Source organism: Nothoprocta perdicaria, unplaced genomic scaffold, assembly GCF_003342845.1.
Source record: "Nothoprocta perdicaria isolate Ctin4 unplaced genomic scaffold, notPer1 scaffold_6, whole genome shotgun sequence".
Taxonomy (NCBI): domain Eukaryota; kingdom Metazoa; phylum Chordata; class Aves; order Tinamiformes; family Tinamidae; genus Nothoprocta; species Nothoprocta perdicaria.
Genome location: NW_020455865.1, coordinates 8368825 through 8387701, shown reverse-complemented (window position 1 = coordinate 8387701; position 18877 = coordinate 8368825). Strand labels below are relative to the sequence as shown.

The window sequence follows — 18877 nt, the reverse complement described above, 5'->3', positions numbered from 1 at the left end:
CTGAGGAGCCGGCAGCTGCTCTGTTCCGCATCTTTCATACCCTTTGCCCCCTGTTCCTCCAAATCCGGGCCCCTCCAAGGGAGCCGTGCGGCACCTTGGGGCGCTGCCGGGGAGGCTTGCAGCACAGAGAGAGGCTGGGGGCGGCAGCGCTGCCCCTGTGAGCGGGGCCRCCGCAGGGCTGGGGCACGCGGGGCTGGCCCTGCAGGAACGGGTGCCGGCCCGGCCCCGCATCCCGACGCCGCCTCCGCGCCTGGGAACAGGCGGGGTTGCCATGGAGACGCAGGCGCCTCTGCATCCCTTCCTGGAGAGAAACCCGCTCCCCAGACATCCCGGAAAATAACGAGATCCAGCTGATGTCCTCAGCAGCCCCAGCCCCGCGGGGCTCCTCTCGGCTCAACCCGTCCCCTTCCCCGCTCCTGCTCCTGGCTGGCTGACCCACAGCAGCTCTCACATCCCTGTAGCTCCGGCTGCCATGTGCCAGGATCCCTGGCAACACATCCAGAGTGACACCCAGCACCATCGTGGGGACACCCTGCTGCCCTTCCCCATGCGAGGGGGTATTAATGGGATGCAAAGGGCGCAGCAGGGGCCCCTACTGCCRCCTCCTGCGAGGCAGCTCCCTGCCCGCGGACGCCAGCACCGGCTGCCTCCCCATTTTATAGCTGGTTTGTTGTCAGCAAAATCTGCCCAGGGGAGCGGAACCAGGGGATGGCCAGGGCCTTCCTCGTGCCCGGTGCACGGGTGCTGCTCCCTTGCAGCTAGAGCAAGCAGAATGAGGTGCAACCAATTTAATCTGCCTGCTCATTGAACATGCAGGAAAAGCCTGGGGCAGGGAGGGGAAAGGACAGGCACAACCCTTGCCTATGGCTAGTCTTGCTTTTCAAACTCTGCCAAAAGTCATGGGCACCAGGCACCTGTCACTGCTGGTGCTTCTGGAGCCCAAGGAAGTTCTCCCCTCAGCCAGGTCCTGCACACCTGGACGGATCCGTAGAGATGCACGAGGCCTGGGCTGGAGCCAGGATGCTCCGTCCTCCGGTGCGGGGCCTGGCAGCCATCCCCACAGCGGTGCCTCTCTGCCACCCCTCTGCCCTGTGCGCAGCCAATAGCCCTGTGGGGAGCGTGCTCGCTGAGGAAAGGAGAGGGTTAATATGTAGCTCACCCCCCAGGGCTTTAACACCTCCTAGCTCATCGCCAGCCCTGCCATGGTCCCATCTTCCTCCTGGCGGGCAGGTCTGATGAGGGACCCTCACTGCGCAGCCTGGCACAGGAGGCACCTGGGCACCGGGTTCTGCCTAGAGCCATCGCTGACTCTTGGTGCAACCAGAAAGCTGGGGACAGAGTCACACAGGAGGGCTCAAGGCAATGCAAGGGATAAAAGCTGGTCAGGAGCTGCCCATCSCCACGGTGCCGTGGAGCCAAGGGCCAGCTGGGGCAGAGGACCCCAAGCACAGGGTGGCGGCACCCGCGGCACTGACGGCAGCCCCGGGCCCCGTTCACCCGCCACGCGCTGGYGGCCCCGGGGCAACAGGCGAACCCCGGCACGGGCGGCTCCAATGAGCACGGGTGTCACTGTCACCCTCACCCGTCTGCAACACCAGCCCCACACCCAGCATAGGGCCCAGGGGCAATCATGCTCATGGGCACCAAATGCCACCATGAGCTGCAGAGCAGCATCTCAAAGGAGCAGGGAACGGCCCCAAATGGTGCTCAGCACCCACCACCCCATACCCAGGCTCACCGAAGTACCATCCCTGCTGCCGGTCTGGTGCGGACAGCACAGAAATCCCCCTTGCCCCAGCTCGCTGCTGGTTCCCCAAGGAGCTCAGCTCCCAGACGTAGCAGGATGTGGCACAGGAGCCCCCCAGGAGCAGCAGGGAGCTCAGGGCGCAGCGGGTGACAGCGGTGACAGTGACTGAGCTGCAGGGAGACCCGGAACTCCGAGCAGGCCCCAGCTCCCGTCCCGCGCCTGGGCGAGGGAATGAGAAACCCCCCCGGCCACTGCTGGTGATGGAACCCATGCAGAGGGCAGCAGCCGTGGGTGCCAGCGTGTGGCCACCATCACGGCGAGGCCCCTCAGGGCACCAAGCGAGGCCCCTCCTGCAGCAGGGCCCAGGCTGCAGCACAGGAGGAGGCTGCGGGCGCTGCACGTACCGCTGGGCGCGTGTTTCTTCTGGACGCATCGGCCACGCTCGTCTTCCACGAAGGGCTGGAGGCAGGGCCCGCAGGCGCGCGAGCCCGGCGCGCACAGCTCCCGCCGCTGCAGCGCGCAGTCCAGGCTGCGGGGACACGGCGGCGCTGCGGAGACAGGGAGAGGAGGTGTCAGGCGGAGCGCGCTCGGTCACGCTCCCCACTGCTGAAGCCGCTCCAGGACCTTCAGCAGCCTGACGGCGATGCGACCTCAGCTACATCTTGGAGACACACAAATAGTTTTGCTCCTCTGAGGAATTGCTGCACCTCCTCGGGCCAAATCCATAACCACCCTGTCTGGAGATGAAGAGCAAAAGGGGCTCTGCAGGCCCCTTCCCAGCTCCCCAAGCCCCCATGTCCCAACACACCCCCGGACATGTGTGTTCTCCCTGGAGCTGTCCCCAGCTCCGGGGCTGAGGGCAGCCCAGCTCCTGCAGCAGTTAATGAGCAGCAGCTAGTCACAGCAGTAATTGCAGGAGCCAGCCTGCATTCTGCTGGGATCCTCCCACAGCCAGAACCCCAACACAGAAGCCGTGCTCATGGGGTCACTGCAGAAGAACACACCAACACAAGCCACCAACGCAAGCCCGGCTCCGAAGTCTGGGTGCTGCTGCCACGGCTCGTCATGACCCCCGGCTGCCACGCGGGACAGAGTGTCACCTTGCACCAGGATCTGCTGCGGGGGCTGCAGGACCTAGTGCTTGCGGGCAGCTTGCAGGTAAAAGCCACCGTCTCCCAGGAGGAAGCCGGGACAGCAGCCCTGGCTCARCAGGGCCTCTCATTTCCACTTCAACTTGGTAACTTTTCAAATGATCCAAATGTTCAGTGCACGAACAGCCCCTCTCATGCTCCCGGCAAAGTGTCTTGAATCACAGAGGGTTGAGGCTGGAAGAGACCTCCGGAGATCATTTTGTCCAACCCTCCTGCTCAAATGGGTCACCTAGACCACCTTGGACAGGATCATGCCCACATGGGTTTTGGGTATCTCCGGGGAAGGAGACTCCACAACCTCCCCAGCACACAGCAGCCTCCCCACAACCAGCAGCTCCTTGTCACTCTCGCACGGGGAGCCCAGCACTGGCCATGGCAGCACAGACGTGGCCTCGCCAGGGCTGAGGGAGGATCTCCCCCCTCCACCTGCTGGCCATGTTCTTCCTAATGCTCCTCGGGATGTCATCGGCCTTCCCGGCCACCAGGGCTCACTGCTGGCCCGTGGTCAGCCGAGCAGGACGCCCAGGACCTGCTCTGCAGAGCTGCTCTCCAGCCTGTCCCGGGCAGGGGGTTGCTCCTTCCTAGTGCAGGACTCTACATTCACGAGGTTCCTCTCCACCCAGCTCCCCTGCCTGTCTAAGTCCCTCTGGATGGCAGCACAGCCCTCTGGTAGTGAYCTCACTGAGACCTAACATGCTTGTGACACTGCTTCAACACTACAGGCACAAAGGACAGGCCATTTTCTTTCTTCATTTGTGTCAAACCAGAGGGATTTCCTGGTAGAAAACGCACAGCCTTAGTTCACCTGCCAGCATGAAAAGCAGGTGAGGGAGCCCAAGCATGCACAGAAATGGAGAGATGGACAGAGATGAGCCCCACGACGGTGCCAAGCAGGCTCAGGACAGGGCCACCAGACGCCTGGGTGGGACARGAGCAGCGGGACCCCTGCAGCCCCCCTCTCCTGCAGGAGCAAGGGGGCCGCGGGGCTTGCGGGATGCGCACGCGACCACCTTGCACGAGCACAGCCGGTCACCAGCCGGCACCGGCRGGGAGCCCAGCGCTGAGGCTCTCCAGGGAGACGATGCTCCTGCGGGATGCGGGCTCTGGAGCAGACAGCACCCGTTTCCCCGGGGCACTGGGGGAGACGGCCAGTCCTGGCCCCGCTCGGGCTGCCCCGTCCCCACRCATGTCCTGTGATTCTGTGGAGCGTCACGTCCCTTAAGGATCATCTCTCAGCAGGGAGGGCAGAGCGGCACGCTGCTGCAGAGGGGTCCCTTCCAGCACGGCTTTCTCCACAGCTCTGATTAGGCCCTGTTAGGCAGAGATGAACCAGAGCCCACCCGAGGCCGGCACCGAGCGCCAGGAATTAATCTGATGTGATTCGCTTGGCGTATTCTCCTGCACGCTGCCGCTAGCAAAAGGCTGGAGGGGCTTCATGCCCAGTGTTTAAAAGCATGAGGAGAGCGAGCAAGGGATTCGGTGCCACTCCCAGGCCTTCTAATTCCTTCATTAAAGAAAGCAAGTGGCAGCAAACCYGAGAGAAGTGAAACCCAGAGAGGGATCCAGGCTGGATGCAATGTTCCTGGCCAAGAGACCCCAAGGAGCCTGGCTGCACCGGTACAGTACCAACTTCTTTTTCTATTTGCTTAATGAGGAAAAAATGGATATTTAATCATGTAAAGACAGTATTTTTTTTTCCATCAGCTCTTCACTTCACCCTTGTTTTAGAAAAGCAACAATGCCAAACACTCCAGGCACGGGAAAAGTGGCGGCAATGGGGAGATCCTGCCAGAATCCCACCAATCCGCAAATAAAGGAGCTGGGAATTCCCTGGGGAGGAAGCAGAGCCTGCCCGGGAACAGCGGTTCCACAGCCTCGTGGCGGGCAGAGCCAGGACCGGGGGCTGAGGCTCCCGTGGCCACATTCGGGGYGGGCTGCATGTGCTGCGGGGGGCCGGGGCAGCCAGCGCCAGCACCCTTCACCAGCGCCCAGCAACCCATTAAATCAACCCCACGCCGAATAGAGAAAAGGTCGTTCTCTGTGTTGGAGGAACGCGCTGTGCTCGCGCATCTGCCACGGGTGAGGAACGAGAGSGGCAGCGATGGGCATGAAATGCCAAACGTTTAATCAATCGCTATTTAGCAAGTGCCTGTGTTAGCCCAYGGCATCGGCCTCGCGGCTCCCGCTTAGTCACTGTGCCTTTGCAAGCCTCAAGGCCCCCATTTTCCAGTCTGTTCCCAGAGGTGTTTGGCGCGTTGTGTAGCCATCAAGCGTAGGAGCCGCCACCAGTCCCCGTGACAGCCGGGTGACAAAGACCTCCCGGGCTCTCCGACTGGCTCCACCGAAGCGGGAGTTCTTGGCCACGTGTTCCCAGCAGCAGCTCCCCTGCGAGCCACAGGACTCCCTGCCTGCTGCCTGACCCCGGCACGTGTCGGTGGGCTCAACACTCCCTTTTTAAGCAGGGGAGCCTCCTCCACAGCCCCACCACTGAACTATGGGGATGCCACATGAGCAAGGGACTGGGTACATCGGTGTGGGAGTTTGRGCAATGTGGAGGAGAGCCTGTGGGTTGGGACTTGGGAGACTTAGCTTCAGGCTGGTACACATCTGTGCTGTTTTCCATAGCACAGAGCCTCCTCCGGTCCTRCTCACAGTCTGAAACACCCACTGGCCAGGCGCGCTGCGACGCAGAGCCCGGCCTGCCTTCCCGCTGCTACAGACCCGCTGGAAAACACAGCAAGGGAGCACTGTAAGAGGAACGTGCAGCAAACGCTGCAAGAGGAGTGGGCAACAAGGCACCACCGAAGCACCGCTGGCGGCAGCACGGCGGGGAGGTCCCCAGCACCGACGGGACAGCTGGTGCGAGAGGTGCCCCAYTTGTGCTGCCCGTTGCCACGTCACCAGGTGCCAGGGCGCAAAAGCTCCCGCGCCAGGAGCACCAAGTGCTGCAAGAGACACCTAGCACAACTTGKTGGCATCAACGGGAACCCATGAAAAACACGGAGCTTTCAAGGGGGCCAGCCTTTGGCTTAGGTTCCTGCTCACCACGTGCAGGAGCAGAGCTCCAAGGATACCCCCGCAGCCCGACATGTTGCTCTTAGTGCCCTGAGCCTTTGCAAGGAGAGTGAGAGCCCTCGACACCTTGCAGCCAGCGAGGAAAAACAAACAGCGGCTGAGGGCGCCTGGGAGCCACACCAGCCTTCCAGCTCTGAGCCTTTCTTTTCCTACCATCATGCCAAAAAAACGGGGGATTAATTGCACCCAGGAGTTTAATTGCAGCAGCTAAAAGGTAAAAAGTTAGCTTAAGAGGGGAATTAGTTAATGAGAAGTCCCGTAAGAGCAACGTGCTGCCTCGCCAGGCTCAGAGCGACGACGGCCGCAGCGCTCATGCCGATCCGAGGCTGGGCTCACACGGAGCTCGGGGCTCAGGCAGGCCTGCACCAGCTCCCACCCAGCACCTCGTCCCCCTCTTCTACAGCAGCCAGCGGGAAGGGGATGCTCAAGATCCCACTGTCTGGAATGGGGCTGCTCRCACGGCCTCCGGGAATGCTGCCGTGTGCCACTGTGTCCCCAAAGGAAGCCCGTCAGGGAGACAGATGCCGGGCTGTGCTCAAGGGGATTATCAGGGGACACCACTAAGCAGCTTTGGGAAGGCCAGGAGAAGGGGCACGGGGAGGCCGGGGATCTGGGCACCGCCACGTCACACCAGCTGCTGCCGGAGCGGCACCTTCTCAGGCGCCAACATGAATCCGTTGGGAGCCATCCCGGGCGCAGCCGGGCCGCGGGGCTCCCCGCACAGCTGCAGAGGTGAGAAGGGAGCCGCCTCGCCGGCCCGGCCAGGGGCAGCGCGCGCGGCTTCGGCATTGCCCATAACCACGGCCAGAGCCCAGCTCCAAGGGCACGGCTCCTCCTCCTCCTCCTGCTGCTGACGCAGGCCCCTGCTCCTGGCTGGCGTCTTCCAGCTGGGCTGCGGGAGCCTGGCACCCGGCCGGGGGAGTTCCCTCGGCTCCGGAGCTACCGCCACCTTCTCGTGGAACACAAATTGCTGCTGGCTCTTGGCTGCACACGGTGCATGGGATGGAGCATTGTCCCGGTGCGGCTCCGCTCCGCTCGCGCTCAGCCGCAGCGCTCCCGCGCACAGCCGGCCGCCGCTGGCAGCCCTGCACATGGCACACAGCACAAGCCATGCCCCCGCCTCCAAAAACAGGCACAACTTGATTCCTCCGGCGCAGGGACACAGGGTCTTGCTGACCAGAACACAAATACGCACTATAAAGAGGCTGGCTCCAGAGAGGACAGGGAAAGTGCTCTGCTCTCCCTCCTGCTCCTAGGTGTTGGAGTGATGATACAAGCTGCYGCCTCCCAATCCTTGGCTGTTTTCAGCTCCGTAGTTTTAAACCAAACATCTCCTTTTTCAGCAAGCCTCATCTGACCTGTTCTCCTYACAGATCCTCTTTAGGTCTGAGCACCCACAACATCCTTCAGCACCTTGTCCTGCAGATCCATCTCCCCTTGCAATTGCTGCCACCGCCTTCAGTCGGCTTGGAGAGCCTGGGCCTTCCTGTCCCTCGCTCTTGCATCGGAAACATGTGAGGAAGCAAGTGAAGGGGCTGCCCGAGGTGCAGGCAGAGAGCTGGCAAGGCCCCAGTGCCTAGAAAGGGTCTCACCCAGCAGGACGCTGGGGTCTGCGCCCCTGCTGCCTTCAGGGAGATTTCAGCAGCACATTATGGGCAGGGGTCCTTAGTGGGAGCRCAGTGTTCAGCCTAAAACCCCCTGGGCCTGCTGGAAAGCATCAAGCGTGCCTGCATCCCGGCCCACATCCGGGTCCACATTCCAGCCCGCATCCCAGCCCGCCACTGCCCTCGCCTCACCCGCTCTCACACAGCAAACGTCTCTTCGGGCACCGCTCTTCCCAGTCCGCGCTGCAGGTCGTAAATAAATCACCCATTAGAAAGCACCTTGCCGTGTTTTGCAGCTTAAAACACCTTATCTTTGTTCTGGCTTATCAGGTTTTGCTCGAGCCAAGACCAAGCTGCCAGGCTTCTATGTGCCCAGAGTTTCCGGGCCAGGCTGGGTTTACTGCTTGTGCTTTTTTTAAAAAAAAAAATTGTGCTTCTTCATTTGGCTCTGTTTTGTTGGKTTTTTTTTTGCAAATCAGGCAGACCCAGCGCCAATGATGTCGCTCCACGGCCGGCGGACCGGAGATCCCCACGCAGATTCGCTCTCCGCAGGGCTGCTTGGCAGCGCTTTCATCTGCAGCGCTGCCCCCGCCCAGCCGCAGCCCTCGCTCGGAAAAACATCATCCCTGTGGGCTTTGAAAGCAGGCTTCCCTCCTCCCGGCCGGCAGGACACAGCCATCCCCCGGGAGAAGGGCTTCCTGCTCCATCCACGCGGGCGCCTCGGCCCCAGCTCCGGCAGGGACGATGGCTCCCGCCCAGGAACAAGGGGAAAAAACAATCAAAAYAAAACAATCCCCCCAAATAAACAAAAACAGGCTGACACGCAGGTGGCTGACGAGTTTGGGGTCAAAATTGACCCTGCCTTAAGGAAGAGCGGGAAGCCGCGGTGTTCCTAACGTGTCGGCTGAAGGTGGGATGATGGCTGTGACACAAGGCCAAGCAGGACAGTCAGGGATGGGGCTGGGGGGCACGTGGCAGGGGACAGCACGTGGCACCCAGGGGACGTGCAYGGGCCTCTGCCACCAGAGAAATCCCTCCCTGGAACCTTCTCCCATTGAGTTTCAGCCTTTGGAGACGGGGCAGGTTGCTCCTCGGGAGGAAGTGCTGAAGGATGAGGGGCACCCGGGCACGGGGCCCCACAGGAGACCAGTCCGGCCCGGGCGGCACCACCACCCCAGTCAACCCCCAGCACCTCCTGCCAGCCCAGGGCACTGAGGGGGAAATGCAAAAGCACCCCAAAAATTGCAGGAGCTCCAGTGTCCGTGTGCCTCAGAGCCTGGACGTGGGAGCAGCAGACAAGCACCAGGTATCAAACCCAGGGTGCAGGATTTCACGTAATTGCTATTAAAACCCTTTATTGGAAAAAGAAAAAAAAAAAAATCACACTTCACCGCCTTGGCTTTGTGCCTGGCACATTAAGGAAACTGAAGCGGGATTAATGGGCATTGCAGGAAGGGGATATGGCACCGCGCTGGATACAAACAACTCCTGCAAACCATCAGACCCTGATGGAGTCAGAGCCCAAGGGCCGCCCGCTCGCCCTCAGCAGAGGCACCTGCCTGTTGAGCAAGGACAGAGGGCACGGAGGGCAGKGGGTGGCAGGGGACACGGCGGGCTGTCCCTCCTGCGCTCTGTGCAGCAGCCGGCTCTCGTGCYGGCTCATCCCGGGAAGGCCGCAGCATCCTTGAGGCGCTGTGACCTGCTGAGGAGGCCCTGGGAGCACCGTCCCCTTGTCTCCGGTGCCGCGTTCCTCGGCGGAGCCTTCCCCGCACGTCGCCCTGGCCCCACAGCGCAGCGGGGCTGGCCCCATGGCGCAGAGCAGAGCAGGACACCTGCGTCCCCAGCATTTCCCTGGGCCCAGGACCTCGTTGCCTGTTTGCTCCTCGCAGCTGCTGCCGCATTTGTCCGCTGTGCACCACGAGGAGGATCAAACCTCCAGCCCTGCCTGCTCCGCAGTGCAAGCGCCTGCTCCAGCCAGAAGGGCCTTATTCAGGTTTTCAGGAATAGAAGCAATTTGAAAAGGCAGACAAACACACGGTGCCTACGGAGCTCAGTGCATCCCAGCCCACATGCATCCCTCGCACGAGGCCGGACCCTGCCACTGGCTTCTGCCACTGCAGGTTCCCATGGAAGTGGAGGGAGGCCYCGGCTTAAAACACCCACCTGCATTCGTGCTTATCAAGCTTTGCTAAGCAGATAGCAACCCACTGGGTTTTTCCTCTGAGCGTGGCTGCGATCAGGTTTTCTTTGTTTGCTTTTTCACTGCGTAGACTCAGAGCTCTGGCACAGCGTGATGGATCAAGCCTGCAATGAGAGCCTGTTCCCTAAAGCTGCTCCCAGGCACAGGACAGCGGGATGCAGGAGTGGCACCAGGGATGGGTGCAGAAGCAAAATTGCCCTCGATGCCACAGCTGGCCTGGCCGCAGCAGGCTCGGTGGCCAGATCCTGGTGCAGATGGGGAGCACAGAACATAGTCAGAGGTGGGACGCAGAACAGCCCCGGGAGATCCCCGGCCACGCAGCGAGGCAGACAGGGCTGCTGCAGCCACCAGGACATGGTCCCASCACTGTATCCCGCACAGCCCCTGAGCACCAGTGCACACCCTGCCCGGCCCTGGGACAGGGATAACCTGGCAGCTCTGTCACAGCCGTCAACCACGCCACAGTGCAGCAGGGGACCTCCCTCTGTGCACACATTCACAAAACCTGTCCCTGCCCAGCGTCCCCAAGCGACGTGCTGGGAGCCTGGGGAGATGAGGCCACCCGTCCTGGCAGCTCCGCACGGCTCGGAAAAGCTCCTTCCCTCCATGCAGAGCCCCGAGGAGGTGGCGGAGCTGCAGACGCTGCCCCTGGCCTGCCCAGGCGCCTCCAGCTCCTCAGCCGCCCGCACTGCGGAGCAGCACCGCTGCTCTCCCATCGCGCCGGGGCACCATCCCGCTCTGCACAGGGCTCCTGGGCACCGTGTCACAGGGTCCTGTGCACRCTGCACAGCCGGCAGCACCCCCAGCAAAGCTTGCCCGGAGCAGCCGGGCTCGGGCGCTTTGGCTCCGCGTGCCCCGCGCAGCAGCGGTGTCCAAAGGCTGCAGGACCTGCCTGGCATTGTGGTACCAGCAGCGAGAGCCCTTCCCGCGGGCGGGCACACAAACGCATTTCTGCTTATGAAACCAGGCACAAGCTCGTGGCCCCTGCCCTGCCCTGGCGGCCGCTCGTGCTGAGCACACAGGGCCCCGCGGCTCCGCAGCCCCGCGCTGGGGCACGTGCGGGTGCCGTGGGCAGCACCGATATGGGACAAGGTGCAGATTCCCCTCGGGGGACACCTCGGGGGCCAGCGCCAGGTCCCATCGAAGGCTCCCCCGCGGACACACTCACAGCAGGAGCAGCAAACGCTGCCGGTGCGGAAGGAGGAAGGAGAGGAGCGACGCAGCCTCACCCAGCGCGGGCGCGCGAGGCATCCGCACGCCCAAGGGCGCGAGCGAGCGGCCCCCGGCCCCGCTCCCAGCAGCCGCCCGCGGGCGCCGCTTCTGCCCGAGCCGGCAGGGATTTAAATGCCAGCCCGGAGCGACAGATCCCCTGCTACCCACAGCGCTGCCCGGGGCCAGATGCTCCTTGGCAGGTCAAAATGCTCCCACACCTCGTGGGCTGCCCGCACCTCCAGGAGATGTTTGAAGCCCTTAGCAGAGGCGCCATGGGGGCTGAAGGTCTCCTGGTGAAAGGGCCCTTCCCTGGGGGCTCCCTGCAGCGCCGGCACCTCCCACGTCCTCCTGCCCCCACCATCCAGCGCGGTGCCCCCCAGGGTGGKCTTCCCTGGTACATTCCCTGGAATGCTTCCCCCATGTTTCTCTGCCCTTTCCAAAGCGGGGAAGGTGAAGCCAGAAGGCCACAGGGACGTGTTTGCTGCAAGGGTGGCATGTGGATGGGCTGGTCCGTGGCAGGACATCTCAGGCATCCTGGTAAATATGCCCCCAGCACAAAAGCAAAAGTCTCGTCCACCAGGTCTCTGATGGGAGCCGCTGGGACAAGYAGGGCTGGCTCCCCATGGAAAGCTCCCGCATCATCTCTGCCCCACGGATACTCCACCTAAGGCTTTGCTGTCTTTGCCATCCATCCCAGAGACCCACCAAAAACGCTGTGTGCATTTTTGTGGGTGCTTTACAGGTGGGAAAAGGCAGGGAACTGGACATTAATATTACCTGCTCGGGCTGCAATTTGTCCTTTAATACAAGACAAACAAGTGGGAGGAAACAGCAAAGCACAACRCTGCACACTACAGCAATCCTCTTGCAGTGCCCACATCTTAGACCTCACTGGTCCAGATGGGAAATGAAACATTTTGATGCTTCAAAATGCCAAAGCATTTCATTTGAGTCCAAAAATGCCAACCCCCTCCCTCCCAAACAAACAAAAAAACAACAGCAAAAAAGCAGCTATAGTTTCACAAAAGGAAGACATGGTTCTAACCACACACACAAAGCGGCTCCTTGGAGCCTCCTTCCCAATTTAGGCTCGTGCAAATTATCAGAACCCCAGACCCGATGGGGTTCCCAAACCCACACTGCTCCACATGGCGCCCGGGAGCCGMCGGCAGGACGGGGAGCTGGGAGCGGGGCAGGTTGGCAGCACCCRTGCTCCACGGGCTCGCTCGGAGCACGGACGCCACGGGGGACACGGGTTTGCTCTGCGCCCAGAAAGGGCCGCCCTGCTGCCCTGCACACACCCAACGGGCAGCTTCCTCTCGCTGCAATTATGGTTAGTTCATGATGGCTAATTATAGGCCTGCTGCCTCCTGTCCATGCTCCCATTAGCCCTCCAATAGCTGTGGCAAATACCAACACCCCGGCTCGARGCTCCTCGTGGAGAGGGGCAGAGGGGCCGGTGGTGCAGATGGGTCCCCGGGCTCTCCCTCGCGAGGAGGGCACCGCTGGAGGCCACTGAACGCCCAGGCTGGGGCTCAATCACCACAGCTCTCGCAGGCCCCATCGCTCCTCCCTTGCAGGCAGCCGGCAGAGATAAAATCCTCGGCCGGTCGGAATCCCGGAGATTATGGAGGGAAAGGGCATCGCGGCAGAGGAAGGTGGGGGACAGTCGGCCATGTGGTTCTGCAAATCCGTGCGCTGGCAGCTGACTCCCTGTGCGCAGCAAGCCCAGGGCTAAAGCCCTCCCTACCCCAAATGCTCCCACGACTAAAGCAGCACACGGGCGACGCATAAACCGATTACCTCCCTTAATACTCGGGTGGCCCAGAAGAACGGCTGTTTCAGACAAATGTCTCTAACGGGCACTCCTCTGCGGGCAGGGGCCACAAGTGCCCGCAGGGCCAGCTCAGGCCCCGCTCGCTGCACCGGGAGCCTCGTCCGGCCACAGCGCAGGGTCCTGCTCCAAAGCGCAGCCCGTTAAACCCCAAACCTCAAACACGTTTGCAGTTCCCGCTAGCCAAACCCACACCGGGGAACAGGAACGGGCCTGCCGTGCTGCAGAGGGACGCGCCACGAGCAAGGCWGGGCGGCTGCTGCACGAGCACAAGGAAAGAGCCGCCGTCCCCCCGGCGCGGAGGAGGGCTTGGCAAAAACGCGCGGAGAAATAACGAGCCTCCCACGGGAGCAACTGCACGTGCGCGTCAGCACCGGCCTGGGACACGAGCAGCACGGGCCCAAAGCGTCCTTGGCCCTGGGTGGCCGGGCAGCACAGCCGTGGGTGAGGGGCCACAGTGTGGGAAGGGCACGGATGCACACGGATAGGGCTCTCCGGCCGGGAAGAGCGTGCTCCGCTCCGACAGGACAGGCGTCTCCTTGCACATTTTTGCCACAAACAGCCACTTTTCATCTTTCAGTCCAGGTCTCTTCATCCACCCACCAACAGCTCACGAGCATGGGATGGAGGTTTCCCAGCCAACAAGAGCACAACCCAGGGCTTGGATAGAGCACGGCGTGGAGAGCATCACTGGGYTTGGGGTGCCCCAGCAGGTCCTGAAGAAGGGCGATGAAAGGGCAGTTCCTCCAGCCTGGCCATTCGGCTCCCGTGCCGAGGCCAGGGAATGCTGCTCCACAAGGATCCAGGCCACATGAGGAGAGGAGAAAAGGCTGCAGGGTGAGGGTGCGAGGCCTGGCTGCCGGCCGGGGCCAAGGGCCAGGTTTCCTGCGGGGCTCCCGYGCTTGGTCCCTTGGGGATGGGCGCTGAGCGCTGCGGGGGGCCAGTGGCTGCGGCCTCTTCTCCAGCTCTTTGCTTCTGCCAACAGCCTCGTGGTCTCTGCAGCATTTTCCTTCCTGTTCCATGGGCCGGGACCAAGGGTGGGATCTGKTCCCTACAGCTGAAGAGCACCACGAGGCAGGACGACCTCCTCAGGCTCCGCTCCACACAAAACACCCCACAGCTCCGCACCGGCAGCGAGGGCAGGGACCAGAAGGATCAGAGCTGGTGAGCGGCGGGATTGAGGRAGCACAGGCCTGTCTCCATCAGCCTCTCCGCGGGCAGACAAACCCTGCTCAGCAATATTCCCTGGTGTGGGCATCGACGCCCACATCCAGGCCGGCTGCCTTTAAGGGCGTCCAGGAAACGTATCTCAAGGTCTCCATACACCTCAGGAGCCTTGGCTACCCGAGAGGGATGATTTTTCTCCAAGGCAGAAGCAAAAGGCGCAGCTGAACCCCAGGGCAGCGGGAGGGAGGTGGTCTCCCAAGCAAACACACRCAGAAAATGAAGCGCAGCAGCAGCACCGAGACAACCAGGTCCCGGGGGACGAGCATCCCCCACAGCTGAATATAAATGAAAATGAAATAGTGGCTCTGCACGTGGTTGGGTAGAAGATACCATTCCGGTGGGCCCGCAGGGTGGGTTGGAAGCGATGGGGCAGGCTGTTCATGGTGTGGCACCCTGCGGCCCCGTGCTCCTTCCCCCCTGCTCCCAGCCTAAGCGCCCTCAATCGCTCGCACTCGCTCTGCGCTTCACGGCTAAAAGGGATAATTGACCACGATGATTCAGACGACCTTCTCCGCGTCGTAAGGAAAAGCAGCCCTCGGAAGGTCTGCTTTCGGCAGAAAGGCTCGCAGGCCTGAGAGCAGCAGCGCCGCGAGGCCGGCGCTACCAGCGGAGMTCCCACTTGCTCCAGCTTCAGGGTTCGAGGAGAGGAAGAGCTGGTGCCACCACCACCCCTGAGGAGAGCTTGGAGAGAGCCCAGCTCCGGACCTGSAGCCCAGGGGGGATTCCTTCTCCACGTGTGTCCATGGACACCAACCCACACAGGTCCCCAGAGAGCCACTTGCTCTGCGCAGACCCCGTCACAGTTTGCTGCGGACCAGGGGAGTTGCAAAGCAGAGGCGTTAAAAGCAGGGAGACCAACTATCTCACCCATGCCAAGCAACAAAGACTTCACAGGGCGCAGAGCCAGGCAGATAACTTATTTTCCACAACTCTAGACCTTGAGAACTCCCTGTATCATTGCAGAGCTAAAACATCCGATAACAACAATGTCTGTGCTTCCACCTCCATCCCCAAAAATGTACAAGGAAAAAGCGAGAGCGATGCCTGCAGTCCATCTGTGCTTTCCTCATGAGCACTGGGCCAAAGGGGTCACTTGCACTAGAAAGGTCCRCTTGGATCTTACCGAGTGGCTTCTCTGGGTGCTTCTGCTGCAAATTCCTAACTGCATCAGCAAAGCTGGGTTCTGTAGTTGTGCTAAAAATGGCTTCCTCGCCCATTATTCATTGGGTTTCTGATCTGGAAAGCCTTAAAAAATAATAATAAGCCAAACTTGGCAACCAAATTACTCAAGAAGGGGTTAGAAGTCAGACTCCCTCTAATGCTCCAGGAAACCCGCCAGAAAAGCAGCTTAGGCAATAGCAGCACTTCTACCAGGGGGGCAACACCAGCACTTCAGCTGGGTGCAGCGTGCGCTGCATGGAGACATGTGGGGGAGAATCCAAAGCCGTGGACTCCAGGCTAGGCGCCCAGCAAGGGCAGCAGCTCGGCAGCCTCCCTGCAGCCCGGAGCGAGCCGACACGTTGCCGGGCACTCGCTGCAGCTGAGGAGGTGCCAGCCAGCTGGAAAGGGCGACGCTCACGTGCACGTTTCACGTCCTGTCCCTGCCTCACCCCAGCGGTTGCTATTGGCAGACGGGCGCCCAAACCCCTGCCCAGCAGCTCCAGTGCCACGGCGCGAGTGCAGACCATGGCGAGGCGGCGGTGTCACCCTGAGTGCTGCAAGACACTGTTACTGCAGGAAGCTTTTGGTCACAGCAGAGAAGCTGGACAAAGCAGGGAAGGAGGAAAYGTCAGTCCCGGTTTGAGGGAGGTTTAAGGGAGCAGCAGAGTCGGGGTGACCTAGGTACAGCGGTGCAGGACCTTGCCTGCAGCTCTCCTTGGCAGGCCTGGCTTCACCCACGCGCAATATGGAGCAGGAGCTGTATCTGGGCCCTGCCATTTACACYGTGCTCAGAGGAAAGAACAGGCTGTTCCCAAGGAAAGACGAGCCCTGCCCCATCCTCCCAGAACAGAAAACCTACAAAATGGGCAGGAAGAGCCAACACTTCCCCTCTGCGCTTTGCTCCCTGCAGCCAGGAAGGCCAGGCAGTGCCTGCAGGGTCCCCTTTAACCCATAGCCCCAGGGGACTCACTGTAACTTCCCCATCCGCTCCACGGCAGCGGCACAAGGAAACAGACGGGACTGGACTCCTTTTCCCACCCAGCAGTGCCCACGCCGGCAGTGCCAGAGCTGCTGACGGCAGCTGTACCCGGAGCAAACACGAGCCACAGCTGGTACCTCCAACCCTGCACTGCACCGACTGCCCCACGCAGAGCACTGAACGACCGACAAGAGGCTGAGAAATGCCCCCAGAATCAAGAGCCTGACCCTACTTTTGCTGGGAGCATATGATAACACATTTGCATGAAGAATCCCAGGGATTCCCGAGGAGATGCCAGAGCGAGGTGCTTGTAGCTGGGAAGATGTGTCCTTTACCCAGCTGGGCCTTGTTTGGAGGGAGTTTATCATCTCCTTTGCCCTGAAAGTTAGATAACTGGCAAAACAGTCACATCTCAGCTGCCCACTTGCTGCCTAATCACTTGTTTCCCATKGCTCATGGGAAGCAGCTCCACCAGCACCAGTTATCTGGGACTCCTGCTTAGCTACMAGCAAAGAGCCAGCCAGAGAGGCCTGAGGCGCCAGCAAGACTCCATGAACACCCTCTGCGCCCGGCCGGCGCATGCGGATGGTCTTGGGGTGCCTGAGGCCCCAGAGCAGCGGTCCTGCCCAGCTGGGGCAGAACTCCACGCCCAGGGTGACGCAGCCATCACTGCCACCTCCCGGGAGGCACAAGGCGGCCACCTGCCACCGCCCTCGTTGACCCAAAGCAGCCTCCAGGGGAGCTGTCCCACCAGCATGGCCAGTGGGTCAGCCCCACCAGCAGGCCAAGCCCAGCCTCCACAGCTGCAGTTGCGTCTATTCCACCTGAAATGTTCTTTAGGAGGAAACCTGGCAGGGAGAAATTTCTGCTCCGATGCCTGCATGCTCAAGAGAAACTGCCACAGCTCTGCGTTGTTCTTAAATGCGGAGCCAGCTGTGCTTGCGTGGGGTCTCCGGTGCGGGCAGCTCTCCAGAAGCATCTCCAGAACGGTCTGGATGCGCCCAGCGCCTGTGAGTCACCGGTGCCCACGGGGCTCTGCCTGGTGCCACAGGCAAGGAGCTCAGCTCCCAGCCTGGCAGCCCTCGAAGCCACAGAGGCTGCGAGCGGCCACCTCATCACCCTCCACCAGAGCCCATTTAGAGCCGCTCCTAGCAGAGCGAGACCAGGCCATATCGCAGGGCCGCGGGATTTCCCAAACAGCGCCGTCCTCATCCTCCCGAAGCCGGCAACGGCGTCCGCACGGCGCCCCGCTCCCCTCGGCGCTGAGCAGCGCCCGCGCCGCCCTGCCAGCACCTCCGGGCAGGGACACGAACAATATTTGATCCTCAAACAATGCGGCGGGCGCACGGCACTCCCTGGCTCGGGGCGTGCGAGGCGGGCAGCGAGGCAGAAAGCACGCGCGGTCCCGCAGAGCCGCGCGGGGCACCGGCCTTTGCGCAGGAGCCCGCGGGCCCGGCGAGGGGACGCCGGCTTTGTTCGCAGGCACCCCCTGCACCCCGTAAAGCGAACGCTCTAAATGAACTAGAAGCAAAAACACAAAATCAGGAAGGAACAAAAGGAACGATAATAATAATAATTAAAAAACTCCTCTCTAAAATAGAGATAGAAGCGCGAACCTGGACTGCAGCTGGGAGGAAAAACAGGAAAATTTTCACTCCTCTGTAGGACCAGGAAAAATTACATATATATATWTTTATATATATATATATGAAAAATAGTGTGTCTATATATGCATGCACATATATATAGTATAGAGCACATATATATATGTTTTTTGCACAGATGTATGTGAGGAGAGCCGGTGGCGGGCAGCGCGCAGTCCCCCGCCAGGTGAGTAAACAGCACACCCGCAAGCGGCCGCGCGCCGGAGCGCGGGCGGGCGGGCGGGCGAGCCGCCCCGGCGGCCTGACGCACGCGGCCGCTCCGCAAGGCGGCCCCGCTCTCACAGCAGCTTCAGCCCTCCTTTTGTTTTGCTTTTCGGGCTTTTTTTTTGATTTAAATATAGAGCCCCGCAGGCACAGCGGTGGGCCCCCCCCGCGCGGCTCACACAGGTCAGTGGTGAATCCAAGCAATCCCGGTTTTCTCACCTGCCTGGCAATGGTTCCCCCAAGCATCTCCGCACACACAAGCCGGCCACCCATGGCCACCCACCGCTGCCCGGCGGCCGCCACCAGCCCAGCGCGGCGGCTGCCAGCGCCGTGACGGCTGCGGCGGGACACAGGGCGCCCGCGGGAGAGCCCGCGAGGATGAGGACGAGGCCTGCGGGCGACACGGAGCCCCTCGGCTCAGGACACGCCAGCTGCTCCGGCCCCGGGGGACAAACGCGTCGTGTCCCCCTCCTGCACCCGCCGCCGTGGCGACCAGGCCTTGCCCAGGGCGGTCCCTGGGGACTGAGCCCGCGGGTGACAGGGTCGCCGGTCCCCACGTCCCCGGGTGAGGGCGGGCGGATGCCCGGCCCCGGGGGACCCGCAGCCCGCGGGGCCCTGGGGACGCAGCCCGGGCAGTGACAACCGCAGGGGTGGGGTACAGGGGACAAACGGCCCCGGGAGGACGCGGCGGGGGGACAAGGGGACGCCGGGCGGGGCGGGACAGGGACAAGCGGCCGCTCGGCGGGGGGTCCCGCGGCCAAGGGGTCGGGCGGCGCGGGTGCCGCGCACTCACCGGCGCCGCTGGCGGCGGCGCGCAGG

The 18877-nt window shown here is 62.0% G+C and overlaps 1 protein-coding gene across 1 annotated transcript in view; it reads right to left on the bottom strand.

Annotated features, from left to right (window-relative positions):
• The window catches only part of NPDC1 (neural proliferation, differentiation and control 1), a 34846-nt gene that overhangs the window by 7442 nt on the left and 8527 nt on the right, over positions 1-18877 (bottom strand). The window contains exon 5 of the mRNA XM_026049617.1: positions 2152-2295. Coding sequence (XP_025905402.1) covers positions 2152-2295 — 144 coding nt within the window. The remainder of the gene's footprint in view (positions 1-2151; positions 2296-18877) is intronic.